This window comes from Astatotilapia calliptera, chromosome 15 (genome assembly GCF_964374335.1).
Source record: "Astatotilapia calliptera chromosome 15, fAstCal68.1, whole genome shotgun sequence".
NCBI classification, from domain to species: domain Eukaryota; kingdom Metazoa; phylum Chordata; class Actinopteri; order Cichliformes; family Cichlidae; genus Astatotilapia; species Astatotilapia calliptera.
Window position 1 is genome coordinate 7719844 of NC_137436.1, and position 17549 is coordinate 7737392.

Consider the following 17549-nt stretch of genomic DNA (forward strand, 5'->3'; position numbering starts at 1 on the left):
CAAAGTAATAGCTCTACTCTAAGTTCCCGTTCTCACAGATAAACATGCACAAATATGAAGTCGGAAGGATTTGAACATAGGTAATCCATCTTAGGCTGTCCCCTGCAGCCCTCCTATAGAGCCTAAGGCGATGCTTCATATAAACCACCCTACCCACAATTCCCTCTAGGCCTCGCCCAAAGTCATTCAAAGCCATAAAGATCCTCAGCAGGGTGCACAGAGGCCTGCAGAGGCTCTAAAGATGGCATTTCTCAGGGTTTCAATACAACTTTAAAGAAAAATGGAAATGCATCTGAAAATGTTTGAGGTGGTTTTTTTGAAAAGCACAAACTCCCTACTGTCCTGCGGATGATATGTGCTGCAGGTTGTTATCAGTGAAAAATGATGTCAAACAATATGCAATGAGTATGAAATATCTAAGACTGGAGACTGATTGTGAAAGATCAAAGGCTTGCCTTGTTGTAGTTTCTAAATCTCTCGCAGATTGGACTACATGGAGATCCCAAACTTAAACTGTAAATAATATACTTGGAGTATGAAGTTTGTTTTAGTTTCTGTGCCACATGCAGCCCAATTGGATCTCGAGTGATATTACAGCATTAATAAAAAAAAATGTTCACTTTCTTTTAGTGTAAAGAAGTACATTCTGGAAACGTTCACACTTAATGAACCATCCATTTACAAAATGGATGATGAACAGCCTCGGATATCTTAAGAAAAAAATAAGAGCAATTTCCACAATATGTCTCAGTTTTTACACAGTCATACTCATTGGAATGAAATACTACTGTCATAAATCAAAGAAATGTGTCTGCACGGCTCCGCGGCTTAACCATCTACTCTACACAGTGGTGTGGCACACAGGTAGTGTGTGTGACAGGGACAAGGCTGTGACACTTAATGATTCAGACACAGGACTCTCATTCATTTAAAGGACGTATTTGGGATATATTCTAATTATTCTTATGACCTACAACACAATGCTTCCTAATGTACAACATATTGAAAAGTTCTACAGTTAATCAAATAACTAAGACCACCCTCATGCTTTTTTTTTTTTTTCAAATGCTTCAACTATCTCATGGTCTGATAGATGCTTCAGAGAACCCCTTTAATATTAAAACCACTCAAAATGCCTTATGAAAGATAATATTTTAGCACTGGCATGTGAATGACTGCTGTATACTCATGTTTTAAAGTACACACAATATTTTTGTCCAATTTTGGTTTGTTATATAGTTTTTTCTTTTGTTTTTGTTTTTTAAATTCTGAAGTGGCTGCATCCAACAATTACTGCCATATTTGTTAACTATGTGTTCAATTTTCAGTATAACAAGGCAAAATCGTCCAATAGGAGAAGACAAACACAGTTTTTTTTTTGTTTTTTTTTTGGACACTTGAATTTGTCATTGGTCCCACATGGATGAATTACATTAATCTGTTATTCTTTGAAGCTTACTTTGCTGTTTTTTTTAAAATTACTATTCAACACGTACCACATACAATTTTAATACTGACTAGATACATGGAAATTTTGACACATCCACGCCCTAATTTTAATAATATTTAATTATGCAGAATAAGTCAGCAGTATCCACCAGTCTATCACTGAACTAGGGCTGGGCTACATGCGTATGAATTATACAGCATTATATTATTTTTCTTGACATCTTGACATCTGCTGCTTTATCATTCACTGTTCATAATTTCCTATCACTTGGTCATCAGCCTTTACTTGTTCCAGATTGAATATAGTAATTAGCAAAACAAGTCTGAAACCCATCCCCGCTGTCTTCCGTGTTCCCTCCAGTGCGACTGCGATCAGACCGTCTGTCTCTCGTAGAGGAGTGCATCGCCCACTGCTCCACAGCTTACAAGCAGTCCACCACTCTGCTCAATCTGGCCTCACTCCTCAGAGTTTCAGGTACTTGCAGACACGCATGCACACTCACACGTGATCAGGCACTCTAACTCTAAATTTTATCAAGCTAAAATGTGTTTGACTATAATTTTCAATAAACCAGATCGAGGCAGTTTTCCAGCATAAGAAAAATCCATCTTCATAAGAGGTTTATTTATGTGTGCTTATGGCTTGCAAGCACGCAAACACACAGTACTGTGCAAACGTTCTCAGCCAGGTCTACTATCTTTATATTTTGCTAACATGAAACAAAATTGTTTTGTATTTTTTAAGTGGTCCTGAGTAATTGTTCTCCATGATTTATGAGGAGCTTTCAGAGTTATTTTTTTGGACATGGGCTGCTTTTTCACTCATTTTTAGTGCAGTATTTGTACCTGATCATTTTCAGAGGAAAGTTTTTTTTGTTTGTTTGTTTGATAAGTCACTTAACAGTGATCCATTAATCATTGAAGCATAAAAAGGTGCCTCCCTCAAAGGATGAACCAGTGTTTTACAGACAACTTAGCGAAGAGCCCATTTCAAGTTGTATCTTTAGGCTATTTCTTTAGTTTAGTCAAAGATAACACAGTTTGACAGGTATAAAAATAGTCTTCTTTCACCAATAAGATGATTCCCAAAGAGTATTCATCAAAACCCTGACCTAGCTCAGTGTGGTGTGCCGTGGATCATTAGAAAATTTGAGGTAACTGGACAAGTGGACGAGAAAAGAAGAGTGGTAGGCCAAAAACACCCCACCAAGTGAGGAGTATCAGAGGTATGCCAAATTACAAAAGACACTGAAATGAAAGTCAGCTGTTTGATTAAGTGATGAATAATAATTTGACATTTTTAGTTAGTCGTTATGCGGGGAGGATGTCGGGGAGAGGTACTACAGTGAGTGTCTGGAGCCATCTGTAAAACATGGTGGAGACTCTAGCATGGTTTGGGTCTGCTGTGTTCTCACAATTTATGGAATTCTGAAAAGTGTCGTCAGATTTTGATCCACCGTGCAGTAAAATCTAGAAACCATCTGATTAGTACAGCTTTATTTGTCAGCATGACAATGATCCCAAACACACTGCCATTGTAGTAAAAGAATACCTGGATTAAAAAAACAACACAAAGCAATAAAAACACAATGCAACACTATCTGTTATGGATCGACTTACCTAGAGCAGAGCCCTCAACATTATTGAAGGTTGATGGTCAGTGTGGAATTATAAACAAAAGTCAGCCAACAGCCAAGAAAGAGCTTTGGGTGTTCTTTAAGAAGCCTGAAAAACTATTCCTGAAGACTGCTTGGAGAAAAAATTATAAATCTGTCTAACAGAGACGTTGTCGAAACAAATATTTACTTTCAAACTCGTTAGAATTGTATACACTCTGTTTTTGCCTTATATACTGCATTTACATCTATGTCTGTATATTTCAATAAACCACTGCTTCTATTCAACATTTTCCTGGCAAAGTAAAAAGAAATGAAGGGTTGCTCAAGAGTTTTGCAAAGCATTGTATGTATACTGAACGAGCAAACAGACTTACCTTGTGAGCTCTCAAAGCTGCCTTTTTTTCTGCTGTCAGGCATTATGCAGTTTGACAGTAAGAGACAGATTCTGTACAAGGCCATAAGGTCTGTATGTCAGCATTTGAAACTTTGTCAAGAGGCCTGCTGCTGCCTTGGAAAGGCAGCCTATTTATACGTTTTAAGTTTACCTGAAGAAGTCTTGATTTTGTTTTGTGGTAATTTTGTCTCCAATGTAGTCTCAACAGTGCATTCACTGTTCAATGAGTTGTTTATGAGACTGGCACGACAGCTGATCTACAGAGACTCTGTTCTCTTTTTTTTAATCCCATTATACTGGAATTGGCTGCAGTTAGAGTGTGATCACAGAGAATTCTCAGTGAATAGCAGCTAAAAAGCTAACATAAATATTTATACCTTCTTATAGACGTGGCCAAATTTGTTTAGAAATTGGAATTTTGGTAAATGTAGTATTGACTGTATGCCTAAATTAAGATGAAACATGAATTTTTTTATTTTTTATGGTTTTTTATTTTTTATGATTTTTTTTTTTTTTTACAGGGTTAAAAAAAAGAAACTATTTTGCTAATATATGCTGATTGGTTAAAGATACATGACAGGACAAAATCCGTTTATGACACCCTTTTCTAAACTATAACTATGGGGAGGGCAATTAAGTCAAAACAGAAACCTAGTAGAATATGTAAGTGTGACAAGCAGCTAGTTGTGGCGGTTTAAGGTGACAGAAATGCTTCTCATTTGGTGCATGAAATCAAAAGGCCAAGTGGCTCAGAATGGTTTGTGGCCTGATACTTACAGAAGGTGTTCTGCTATAGTCAAAACCCTGAACATTCAGTTTAATTCATTTTTGCACAGTTTTATTTGTACGGCACCAGCTCACAACAGCAGTCACCTCAAAGCTTGTATAAGGTAAAACACCGAAAATACTAGAGAGAAAACCTCAGTAAATAGACACCTTATGATGAAGCACTTGGCGATGGTAGGAAGAAAGAACTCCATTTTATCAAAAAGAAAACTGCAGATAACTGTTTTTATATATCTGTTTTTTATATTAATAATTTTTGTTGTTTTTTTATATATATATTATATCTATATATATATTTTTTTATATCTCATGAACCCATTTTTAGGCTACAGTCTCATAGATCGTAGCCCTGGATCAACAGGCAAAACCCCCTGTGAAAGTGGAAGTTGCAAGATTGAGATTTCTACTTAAAACTTCTCTCCTTCTAAGATGTTCAGTTGTTGTGCCTGTCTTAGCTACTGTCTAGGCACCCCTTAGTCAGTCTCTTTGAAGCTGTTTATTGTCTCATGCTGGTTGAAAGTCTTGCAAAATATAAAAGCATTGATCTGTCTTTTAATGTTGACATAAACTTGTAGGGGGTATTCATCTTAATGACGTCTTTTTTACTTCAAAGTTGTCAGACTCATGTTTTGTAATTTGTAATATCTGCAAGACTTTGGCTATTATCCACATGATACTAATAGTAGAACTGAAGTTGTCGAAGAGCTATGCCTAAAGACTGAGCCAAAGGACAGACTTCAGTCCAATTATTTTGCATAACCTAGCATGTCTTTGACTGCTAATGAATGTGCAGTAGGTGCGAGAAAATGGGAAATGAAATGGAGTTTATTCTCAGTGCACATTGCAAATCCTTCCATGTGAAACGCAGCTCTTAAAGCAACAAACTACATTCACAAATCAAACAAGGTTAATGTACTACGTTTCAGCAAAGAGGTTTAATTTCCTTAAGATTTTCACTCTTCCTCTATACGTTCTCTCAAGTCGTCTGACTCTACACTGTCCTTCATCCCGTCATGTTTAAATTCCTCAGGAATTACCACGTTTACAGACTCTCGACTCGAAAAATCCTTGTGCAGTGTATTTGCAGTAATACCAAAAGCAATTTAATTCTTTATGTTTTTGTGGTATTTTTCATATCTCCTGCATGTTTGTCAGACCGCTGAGTTGTATTTTTAGCGAATGTGGCAACACGGTAATGGAATCCATTTTATGCACAAGATGTGACATGCCGACTTCAGTGCTTTCAAATCTTTTTTTTTTCTTTTTTTTTGAAAGAGAACTACAAGAAAAAAACATGAATAGTAGAAGCTTGTATACTTTGACCATTTTAGTTCCAACCCCCACTTTTCCAATGCTGAAAAAGTGAAAACCAAGATGTCCTTTTTCTGCACAAACTGCACAAACTTTACCTCTGCCTCTGTGCCCGTGTTTACTGTTCATCTTTTAAGAATATAAGATAGACAGACACACAAAAAAGAGTCAGTCTTTCATGCTTCTTCCCTATTTTGTCTTCTGTCTCTTGGATTCATGGTCCTGTCGTTTCTCTCTGAGGCCTGTCACCAGCTAAAGGAAACCTGCTAACTGGTCTTGTGGCATTTCTGTGTCTTTGCTGCTCACATTCTGTCAGCAGGAAACCCTCGCTGTGTGGTTTCAGAAAGGGCGGAAAAAAAGAGGCAAAGGGAGATGAGAAGAGCAATAAACAAATTTTTAAATAAATAAATGCAGGAGGGAGGCTTTTGAAGGGTGCGTAGCTCTGGGGCTCTGTGGTGAATATTTAATGCAGGTATCACCAGCACGCCGGTTAAAAACCCTTAGGGTTCGGTTCCTGCCCCTGCAAAAAAGTGATCCATGAATCATTTCATTTTATGGCATAGAGGTGCAAATGTTGTTTATGTATGAAGTAATCGCTAATTATAATATTCCAAATGTAGCAAATTTTTCCGACTTGGGTAGATGATTGTTATAATCCACTGTAGGGTTAGATTAAACTACACACGCTCCTATTTGTCCTCTTTCGCACATTTTCATTAGAGTCTTTGGTTGGACCATCAAGGACAGGTAAAGGTTTCAATTGGATTTCCAAGATGTCTGATTTTTAGATCAACTTGAAATAAATGCCAGGGAATGTTTTGATTTAAAGAAAAAAAAAATGGTGGAAAAGAGCACAGGGTGAACAAAGATGTGCCGCCACACACATACACAAACCTTGTCTATATTGAGGTCTTGACAGCTTTTGAAGATGCCATTTCACCAGTCACCCTGAAAATATTTGACAAACACCTCTTTCCCTTCACAGTAAACACAGCATTTCTGTCATCACACGCACACACGCATGCACGCACACACGCACAAACAAACAGCCACCGACCAATTCAGTGCCATCACATTTCTTCATCTCAACGCCAGTTCTTTGATCTTCAGCGCACAGGTTTATTCAGAAGTTGTTCCTGACCATGCCTCTTTTGATCGTCCCATCCTCTGCCTTTTGTTTATAGAGCTTACACACAGATCAAAGGTTGTCCTGAGCTGCCACATGAATGTTAACACCGCGCTCAATCTCACGAACACTGAGATATCAAACTCTGATTTCCTTTTAGCGCGGTGGTAATTTTACTGTTATTTCGTACCCTGTTTTGGAGATGAACAGAAATGGCAATAATCTCATTTGTGGTAGACAATTATTATGTAGTCTCAAGCCCTGACTGCAGTGCGGCTAATATTTGAGGATATTCTTTTTTCAACCTAGAGCCTGTGTGTGAGTCTGCTCACAGAGGGAAATTTAATATGAAATTCATTGAGACAGATACTGTATGTAATATGCAGCCTTATGAGATTTGCGGTTTAGTTTTTGAATGTTGACATTTGTCAGGATTAAGAAAACAAATTCAAAAGACTTTTAAAAAAAATCCATTTGTACTCATTTAAATGAATATCTGTGTTTGCATGCCTAGGGGAAGATGAAGCAATGAGAAAAGGCAAAGTGCTGACCCTGCTTGCAGAGCAAGCTCTGCAATGTCTGGACTTCAAGGCGTCGTACATCCACTGTCAGGACCTCATGGCTGCAGGTAACTGTGAAGCTGTGCTCAGACCAGTAGAGGCTTTAGGGAAACTATAATATATGTGATATGTAAGTAGGATTTAAGTAAAATGACCACTGAAATATGAGAGAAATGTTTTACCTCATTGTTGATAACTGGTATCACTCTTAGACGGGGGCGTTAATTACTTTGCATGTTAAAACCTTACTAAAAAGAAGCCTTTTTTAATATTATTAAGCTTGTTACAACTCTCATGCAGTATAACAAGAACAGAAGAAGACTGACAGGCAATAGCATTTAGCAAAATCCATTGAGGTTGATGAACAATGGAAAAAGACAGAAGTCTTCAGAGAGAAAAGGGATTATTAATGATATTTAAATGATAACAATGGGCATTGACTGGCATCAAACGGGTGTCCTGGTTTTAAATACCTGGGTGGTGTATTGACTGTGGTATCAAAGTATACTGACATCCAGTCAAATGAGCTACAGTGCTTAACAAATTTAAAGAAAGTATTAAAGTGCTTCCACATACAGGTGGATTAACCATTACAGACACATAAAAATGGTTTTGGTAATTACCAATGCTATTAATTTAATGGAGTTGTGTCATAAAACCTTTATTTGGTGGTGGTCTAAAAAATAGCTATAGGTTCAAACATTGGAAGTCAACTGAACTCCCACACTGCACACTCCCTCAGCATCTCTGAACAAAGCTGGTCCCACTTGCAGTTCTCGCATCAGAATATGAAAAATATTTTTATATATGAACGTCTTTAGGATCAACCACCTCCATCAGAGTTTTTGATGCCTCTGATGACACTACAAGTCAAATAAAAAGGTTTCAGTTGATTATTATTTCTGCCACAATCAGTCTTCTTTTGTTTATGCCATCTTAATTAGTTGTACTCAGGACACCTAAGTTTATGAATGCGATAACTCGAGAAAGAGACGATGTAGGAACTTTAAATTGATACCATAGGTGCATCTACTAAAAATCTTGGATGAGTTTGAACTTCAGGTCAAGGCCACAGAGATTCAGAGTACGTTTTCTGAAAATCTTATAACGTCAGAACAAGGTAACTTAGGATTTTGAAATTTATACTGTAGGTGTGTCTGCTAGGGAGGCTAAGGGGTAGTGTACAAGGCCGCTATTTTCCTTTAAACTCCTGCTCTGACCACCTGTAACATGCACGATTTCACCACAGACCTTGCGCAGAGAGCAAACTTCTACTTTTAAACTGATCCAAGTTTAATGTGTGAAATCATAAGAGAGCTGGATGTCCAAGCATGTCCAGTTTTCAAGTCTGAAGGCAGTGTGTTAAGCTAAGAGACAGAAAGGTCGAGCGATCATCATTTTTCTCAACACTGAGACAATGGGGGTGGGGATGTCTTGTTTGATGCTGTAATATTTTCCACCACAGAAAAATTAAGCCCAAGGGGGAAAAAAACAACTTAAATTTCACTGTGTTGTTCTACAGTCCTGAGTAATGGGAGAGTGCTTAGATGAGAAAAAAGGTGTCTTAGAGAGAGAGAGGGTGTAATCAGATAAGCAACAGTATTCTCTCTCTATGAACACAGCAGGAATAATTGAATCTGTTTGTAAAAACGAAGTCAAGGCGGCGTGTTGGTTTCTGGCTATGATGAAGCTGGAACAAATGTAGCTCAGCTGTTATAATGTTTCAGGCTGATATTTTCTTCAAGGAGAAGTGTGCAAAAGTAAAGATTTAAGTATTTGTTAATGTCCCAAGGGCTTTGAAAGTTACTCTTTCCTGGCTCGTTATACAGGGTGGGCCATTTATATGGATACACCGTAATAAAATGGGAATGTTTGGTGATATTAAAGTCCTGTTTGTGGCACATTAGTATATGTGAGGGGACAAACTCCTCAAGATGGGTGGTGATCATGGTGGCCATTTAGAAGTCAGTCATCTTGGATACAACTTTTGTTTTTTCAATAGGAAGAGGACCATGTGACACATCAAAGTTAATGGTAATGTCACAAGAAAAACAATGGTGTGCTTCGTTTCAATGCAACTTTATTCTTTCATGAGTTATTCACAAGTTTCTGACCAGTTATAAAATGTGTCCAATGTGCGGCTCATTGTGTTGGATTGTCAATGCAACCCTCTTCTCCCACTCTTCACACACTGATAGCAACACCGCCATTCAGCTGGCCCACGACGACCAATCCACTTTCCAGGAAACTGTTCATCTAGGAATGCTCAGACCTGGCACCCATAATGTGGTGGTGCACCATCTTGCTGGAAAAACTCAGGGAACGTGCCAGCTTCAGTGCATACAGAGGGAAACACATCATCATGTAGCAATTTCAAATATCCAGTGGCCTTGAGGTTTCCATTGATGAAGAATGGACCCACTATCGTTGTACCCCATGTACCACACCAAACCCTCACTTTTGTTGTTCCAACAGTCTTGGAGGGATCCATCCAATGTGGGTTAGTGTCAGACCAATAGTGGTGGTTTTGTTTGTTAACTTCACCATTCACATAAAAGTTTGCCTCATCACTGAACAAAATCTTCTGCGTGAACTGAGGGTCCTGTTCCAATTTTCGTTTTGCCCATTCTGCAAATTCTGTGCGCTGATCTGGGTCATCCTCGTTGAGATGCTGCAGTAGCTGGAGTTTGTAAGGGTGCCATTTGTGAGTAGCTAATATCTGCAGAAGGAATGTTCGACTAATGCCACTCTCCAGTCACATGCGGCAAGTGCTACGCTGTGGGCTCTTGCTGAATGAAGCTAGGACAGCCACTGATGTTTCTTAATCAGTGACAGTTTTCTTGCGTCCAAATTTTGGCAAATCCAACACTGAACCACTTTCACGAAACTTAGCAAGCAGTTTGCTAACTGTAGCATGAGAGATGGGTGGTCTCGTAGGGTATCTTGCATTGAAATCTGCTGCAATGACCTGGTTACTGCGTTCACCAGATATCAACACAATTTCGATCTGCTCCTCACGTGTTAACCTCTTTGACATGTCAATGGCTGTGAACAAAGAGAGACTTGTGAATAACTCATGAAAGAATAAAGTTACGTTGAAACCAAGCACACCATTGTTTTTCTTGTGACATTACCAATAAGTTTGATGTGTCACATGGCCCTCTTCCTATTGAAAAAACAAAAGTTGTATCCAAGATGGCCGACTTCTAAATGGCCACCATGGTCACCACCCATCTTGAGGAGTTTGTCCCCTCACATATACTAATGTGCCACAAACAGGACTTTAATATCACCAACCATTCCCATGTTATTACGGTGTATCCATATAAATGGCCCACCCTGTACTTTTTAGATTCTGTTCTTTGCTTTAATGTTCTGGATATTCGCGGATTATTTTCCAATATGCATTTTGTGTTTGATGCTTTGTCATTATGTCTTGATTGGACTTGATCTTGTAGTTACATTCTCTTTTTGTTTCCCTCCAGGTTACAGTCCAGCATGGGAGGTGTGCAGTCTGCTCGGTCAATGTGACGGTTATGGAGACCTGGAGGCCCGGCAAGAACTGTTAGCCTTCTCTCTCACACACTGCCCCCCTGACAGCATCCACGGCCTCCTGGCCGCCTCCAGTGACCTACAAACTCAGGTAAACCAGCCAGGCGGTTTATTAACAGCATTGTTATATCGTTTTCATGTTTGGCTGCTGCTGTCATTTTGTTTGCCCTTTCATGTGTGTCCAAAATGAAAATGGTTTGTATAGTGAGCTTTTGAAGCAAATACGTGCAAGAAGAGAATTTGTGATGGTGGGAAAGTTGAAGGCTTCCAAGAATGAAAATTGAAATAACCAGTGGTAGAGCAAAGTGGGCGCATATGACAGTAGTGAGACACTACAGCTGCTAATGGGAGTGAAGGGGGAAATATACAAGAGGGTTACGAGCAAACCACAGGTTGGTTGTCCAGTATTAACAAGCAGTTACTGTAGCAACAAAAATATGAGAACAAGTCCTTTAATTTATATATGGGGCTGGATATACGTTAGCATAAGCATAGCATAAGCTGAACAGACATCTTTTTAAGATTTAGGTAAGATGTGTGAGTAGCTTTTCAAACGCGTTCAGAGGAATATCGTTGCCATTACTACTAAAATAATTTACTGTTGACTTCATGTGTTTGTGCCTTTAAAGGGGCGGCTTTGCTATGGTGACAAAGCAGGTAGAGGTGATACGTAAACACATTTTTTGTATTAGCCAGTTTAAAAAAGACGTTTGATAGAACCAGCAGTAAAATTAGGACTGCTAAGGAAGTTTTTAAATGATCAATGTAGACAACAATAAAAGTGCCTCCCAAGCCTGTGAGTCAAGGACCTTTAAGATAAATAAGATAATTAGACCTTAGTATACATATACAGTATACAAACGTTAAATCACCAATCACATGGAAGCAACTCTGTGCTTTTAGTCATGTAGACACGGTCATGACTTCTTGAAGTCCAAACAGAGCGTCAGAATGAGGGAAGATGATTTAAGTGACTTTGAATGTGGCATGGTTGTTGGTTGGTCTGAGTGTTTCAGAAACTGCTGATCTACTGGGATTTACAAAGAATGGTCTGAAAAAGAGAAAATATTCAGTGAGCAGCAGTGCTGTGACAAAAATACCTTGTTTGTGCCAGAGATGAGAGGAGAATGGCCAGACTTGATAGGAAGGCCAACAGTAACTCACTGTACCACTGGTTACAACCAAGGGATCCAGAAGAACGGATCTCTGAACGGACAACACGCCAAAGATGGGCTACAACAACAGAAGAGCATTACAGGTGTCACTCCTGTCAGCTAGGAACAGGAAAGAGAGGCTACAATTTGCACAGCTCACCAAAATAGAACAACAGAAGATTGGAAAAAGATTGCCTGGTCTATTGTGCTGCAACATTCAGATAGGAGGATCAGAATTTGGGTAACTGACAAGAAAGCATGGATCCATCCTGCCTTATATTTTTGGCATACTTCTTGACTTTTTAGTCTGAACACGCTTATCCCTTTATGACTACAGTGTACCAGTCTTATAGTTACTTTCCGCATGACAGCACACCATGTTGAAAAGCTTAAATCATCTCAAATATGGAGGAAACCGAATTTGTTATTTCTGGCAAAATAGCTCTAATCTCTTGTTTTCCTCCTCCCTCTATCCTGCAGGTGTTGTACCAGGCTGTTAACTATCAAATGGAGCCTGTAAATACAGAGACCGGACGAGAAGTTGACGAGACAGACTCTTTAAAGGTAAATGTAATTTTTTTCCTTACAACCCCCTCATTCTGTTTTCCATCACATGCATGTTCTTGTTTGAACTGCCTCCTCTATCCCTGTGTGGGTTTGTTTCTGTCCTGTTCAGTTTGTGTGTTTTCCTGCCGCTCCATATTTGATGAGGTGTAAATCTAGTGTTACGGTCCTCAGCTCCCTTGTTTTATTTATGCCTTCCTTTCTCCTCCCCTTCAGCACTGCCAGCTTTATGATGCCTTGAGTGGGTGTTAATGTTTCATGACTTGCATTTCATCCCCCTTTGTGTGCAAATAGGTGCTCATTTGAAGCTGTCTGTTATCATTTTATTATTGTATTGATGTCCCTCACTTGTATATGTTTAAGCTGCCCAAATGTGTTCTGTGTGTGCACCGTGGGCATGTATTTATGCAGCTTTCGGTGTATGTGTATGTACTGAATAGCTGGTTTTTATTATATCTTTTTATCATGCGTATATGTTTTCTTCATTTCATGCTCTTACCCTTAATCCCTTGCTAAATAAAGTATTGATGAAAGGCACTAAATGATTTGGCTCCAGCCCACTGGATCTCCCAAGATGGCTTTGTAAAGATTTTCAAATGTATAGAAAACAGCACTTTATTGAATTTTGTGGTGTACTTATTAATGTACATTACATTGCAAAAGGATTGCAACTTTCATTTCCAAATATTAAATGTTAAAGATTTTTGTGGAAGAGGAAGCTCTCAGAGAAGATTAATAACTAAATACTGACGCTGCTTTGAGAGGGGTAGTTCAGAAGACCAACAGAACACAAATACCACAATTGTGACTTAACTGTGACAGCTTCTTTGACTACCTTACTCTGTTCAAAGTCAACAAAATAGACCACTTCTGAAGCACTCTATCTATATCTGAAAAATGTGGGTTAGGTGGCAGATGCTCCGTTTCACCAGCTAATAAAAAGTGGAGATACTAAGAAGTCCAAAACAGTTTTGTTTGGTTTCTATAAGCATGGAAGGATATAGAAAGGCTGGGATATGGAAGCAAATTAGGACAAAATATTCTTTTGATCATAATTTTGACTGTAGAAATCTGAAGGAAAAATAAGTCAGAAACCCAGGACAAACATAATTCAAGCGTTATTTTCACAGTTCTGTTATCTTAGAACTTCAAAATAGTCAAAATTACTGAGATAAAAGTCATAACTCTTTATCACTCATCTTTGAGTGTTTAGCCAACATAAAACTTCTAATCTTGAGCTAAAATTAGCCAGCACTGATCTTCAGCCCATACAGTGGTGTGCCTCTAAGATATATACTAGGTGTGTTTCGAGTGGATTGTCTCATCTAACTCTGTGTTAGATGAGATAAATTCTGTTGCTTTAAGAAGGAAGCTTTTGCTTTGTCAAGGAGCGAATCACTGAATAATATTTTTAATTCAGTTGTATAATCTTAGTGACGAAAGTATTAGTGACAGAAATACTTGTTGTATTATGAATCTGTTCTACATCTGTGTAGAATTTTCCTCTGCCTGTGTGACTTTTGGAAAGTTTTCTGAACAAACACAATACAGAATGTGTGTTTCAGAACCAGAAGGGCCCTGCTTGAATGCATATTGTAATTCCTCTATGCACTACATAAATAAACCAGTAAAAGAAAAAGAGCCCTGCACTTATTAAAATGGCTTCTCAGAAGTACCTAATAAAAAATAGAATACAATATTCATGGGTCTAATCTAGCAGTGCCGATCGAGCGATGCTGTGTTTTTATTTACAAAAAGGAGGTGTTGTATGCTGCACACTGTTCTCAAACTGTAAAGCCCCTTGTCGTGGGTACTTCTACAAAGGCTCCAGAGTGACACAGTAGAATATGTTTGCCATTAATTTTTCTTCTCTTTCTTTCTCTTCAGCCCCAACCTCGTGTGGGCTCCTCTGTGGGGACAGCAGGAGACCTCCTGCACAGGACTACAGTGAAGACCATGGAAGTCCTGACTACTACAGGACTGAATACCAAGGCTGTTTTGACTGCAGTCAGTGACCACCGCTGGTGGAAGGACTCACTCAATTACCTCCGGCCGCTGCATGTAAGAATCCATTGACTGTGTTGTTTTATTAATTCTTCGCTGCAGATGAAGATTTTTTTTGTAAAGTTCTTAATGGGTGCACTTACCACCTTGTAGGTTTAAAAAGTACAGTTTCTATGCATTTTACTGATATAAATGTATTTATATTCTGTGTAATAATCATGATCAATTAGCCAGCAACAGCGTAGCAGCGGTTATGGATGTATCCGCCTTGTTTTTAACTCTACAGACTAATGGGCTGCATAGACAGATCTCATGTCTGTCTGCACTCCCATACCTCACATACTTTTGCTCGCAGACTTCAAAAATAACCAATCAAGAGCTCATCTCCTGCATAATTAATTGGCCCTCCTGTTGAATATTTCAATATCTGATGGCTGCACGGGCCCGACGGTCGCCCGGGTGGAGATTGATGGCGTCTCTGGTGTTGGCAGCAATTGGGAGGGGTGATCGTGATTGCGGCTTTCTAAAGAAAGAGGAAAAATTGCATGGATGTTAGCTGTGGGACAGGGAAAAAATATGACAGTGTTGAGGGCATGTTGTGAAAGTTTAATGATGTTTTGATGGCTCCTCAGGGTCGTGGTTCAGGAGCCACTAGCCAGGAAGGGGCATGTGAGAACGCCAACTTGGAGCGTCAAGGCTGCAGCCCCTTTTATCAGGATCTCATTGAGGATCCCTATGTAGACACGGTGAGTGGCTTAAGACCAGTGTTTCTCGTAGCTCTTTGCTTCGTACATTCTTATCAACCTTCTTTCTTCTTATGTTTTGTTTTCTCACCCCAGGGCATCCTTTCAAATTACAGCAAAAACTGCATGAGTAGGCTTATGACTGGGCAATTAATTAGATTTTCTTGCTATGACTTATACATTCTTTAAAAAGCAGCGTTGAGACAAAATGAATATTGATTTCAGACTGAACAATTATAATGCCAAGTACTAACAGAAGGGACTTTGGACTACTGGTATGATGCTAAAAATAATCCAAAAGAAAAGAATGTCAACAGAAGGAATTATAGGGATACAAAAGAGTAAAAGTAAGAAAAGGAGTAGATTGACCTTTGTACCTGGGAAGTGGTTGCCTCTGGGCTATGACTGGGCTTTTTACTCAGAGACACAAATCATACGGAGAGCTGAAAGAGCGGACGGGAGGGGAAACGGAGAAGGCCGATACATCTCCTCTTATGACATTTTAATAGGCTTCTCCAAATCCCTTCCTTCACTTCATCGCCAGCATCCATCCATCTTCCATCATCCATCTACCAATAATTACTCCCCACATCCATCTGCCCATGAGCTGGCTGATCAATGGGATTAGTTTTTACCTTAACAGTTGCAATGAAGGGAGTGGGGATTGAGGAGAGACTGATTGAGAGAGAAAGAGAGACAAATGCAACGGGACTGAAAGATGGATAGAGACAGAGTGGCGAAGACAGACAGGACACACTCTGCGTTGAAGCGATAGCTCTGAGACAGAGCAAGAGCAGAAACTTTATTGTCCGCCACTCAGACACATGAGAAATAACTTGTATACAAGAAACCTATAAATGACTTTTCAAAAGGGCCTGGTTTTGAAATGCTTTACTTGGCTCTGAAGTTCATTTGTTCACTCAGTCTCTCATCTGTCTGACTCCTTGAGAATGAAGATATTCAGTCATCTTCATCATGAATCGCTGTGCTTTTTCTAGTCTGCTCAGATATGGGGAGGGAGGGTTGCCTTAATATAAAGAAAAGTACTATATCACTCTTCCTTTGTCATTCTTTCTTTTAGAGTCAAGATGTGTATTCATTCTACAAAGAAGTGCCTGCAGAAAACTTTGCTGAGGTTTTGTTGAGGACTGGAAAACTGGCTGAGGCAAAAACTGAGGGAAAAACCCCGTTTCCTGCTACAGAAGGTAAACATGTGGCCTACATAGACATAGATTTTCTAGTAACGGGTTGGACCTACTTTTGCCTTCAATAAGCTGCTGGAAACAGAGATTTTGGTCCATATTGACGTGTTAGCATCACACAGTTGCTGCTGATTTGCCGGCAATACATCCTAAATGCCAATCTCCCATTCTACCACATCCCAAAGGTGTTCTACTGGATTGCAATGTGGTGACTGTGGAGGCCATTTGAGTAAAGTGAACTCATTATTATGTTCAAGAAACCAGTTTGAAATTATTTGAGCTTTGTGGCATGTTCTCCTCTAAGCAGCCATCAAATGATGTGTACACTGTCAGCAGCAATACTCAGGTAGCCTGTGGTGTTTACACAATGCTCAGTATCTATTAAGCATTTGGTGGCCCAAGGTGTGCCAAGAAAACATTCCCCACACTATTACACCATCACCAGCAGACGCCTGAACCGCTGATGTAGAAGACAGTGTTGTATATCTGACCTGTTCTTAGCTGACAAGAGTGGCTTCCAATGTGCTCCTCTGCTGTTGTAGCCCACCTGCTTCAAGGTTAAATGTGTTTTGCATTCAAAGATGGTCTCTTGGTTGTAACGAGTTGTTCTTTGTATTACTGTTTCCTTCCTGTCAGCTCAAAGAAGTCTAGCATCAACAAGGCATTTTCTCCGACGGAACTGCCGCTCACTGGACATTTTCTCTTTTTCGGATCATTCTCTGTGAACCCAGAGATGGTGGAAACTGCTGATCCCAGTAGATCAGTGTTTTCTCAAATACTCAGAGCAGCCCGCCTGGCCTTAACCACGCCATGTTCAAAGCCATTTAAATCACCTTTCTTCCCTGCTCTGATGCTCCGTATGAACTTCAGCAGGTTCTTTTCATCTTGTTTACATGCTTAAAAGCAGGGAGTTGCTTTCATGTGATTGGCTATTTAGGTATTTGTGTTAACAAGCAGTTGAGCAAAGTAGCCACTGAGTTTATACAACAAATATATTGCCATATAATAGTATGGTAAAGTCTGGAATTTGTTTCTTTATTGCCATTTCTTCTGGATGAAGTCTGTTTCCTGGGTCTTTCTCTTTC

At 39.3% G+C, this 17549-nt stretch overlaps 1 protein-coding gene across 2 annotated transcripts in view; it reads left to right on the forward strand.

Annotated features, from left to right (window-relative positions):
* The window catches only part of nbas (NBAS subunit of NRZ tethering complex), a 179142-nt gene that overhangs the window by 65992 nt on the left and 95601 nt on the right, over positions 1 to 17549 (forward strand). For both annotated transcript variants that reach the window (XM_026142564.2, XM_026142563.2), the window contains exons 33-39: positions 1811 to 1924; positions 7200 to 7313; positions 10731 to 10888; positions 12432 to 12515; positions 14403 to 14576; positions 15152 to 15265; positions 16344 to 16467. In XM_026142564.2, coding sequence (XP_025998349.2) covers positions 1811 to 1924; positions 7200 to 7313; positions 10731 to 10888; positions 12432 to 12515; positions 14403 to 14576; positions 15152 to 15265; positions 16344 to 16467 — 882 coding nt within the window. The remainder of the gene's footprint in view (positions 1 to 1810; positions 1925 to 7199; positions 7314 to 10730; positions 10889 to 12431; positions 12516 to 14402; positions 14577 to 15151; positions 15266 to 16343; positions 16468 to 17549) is intronic.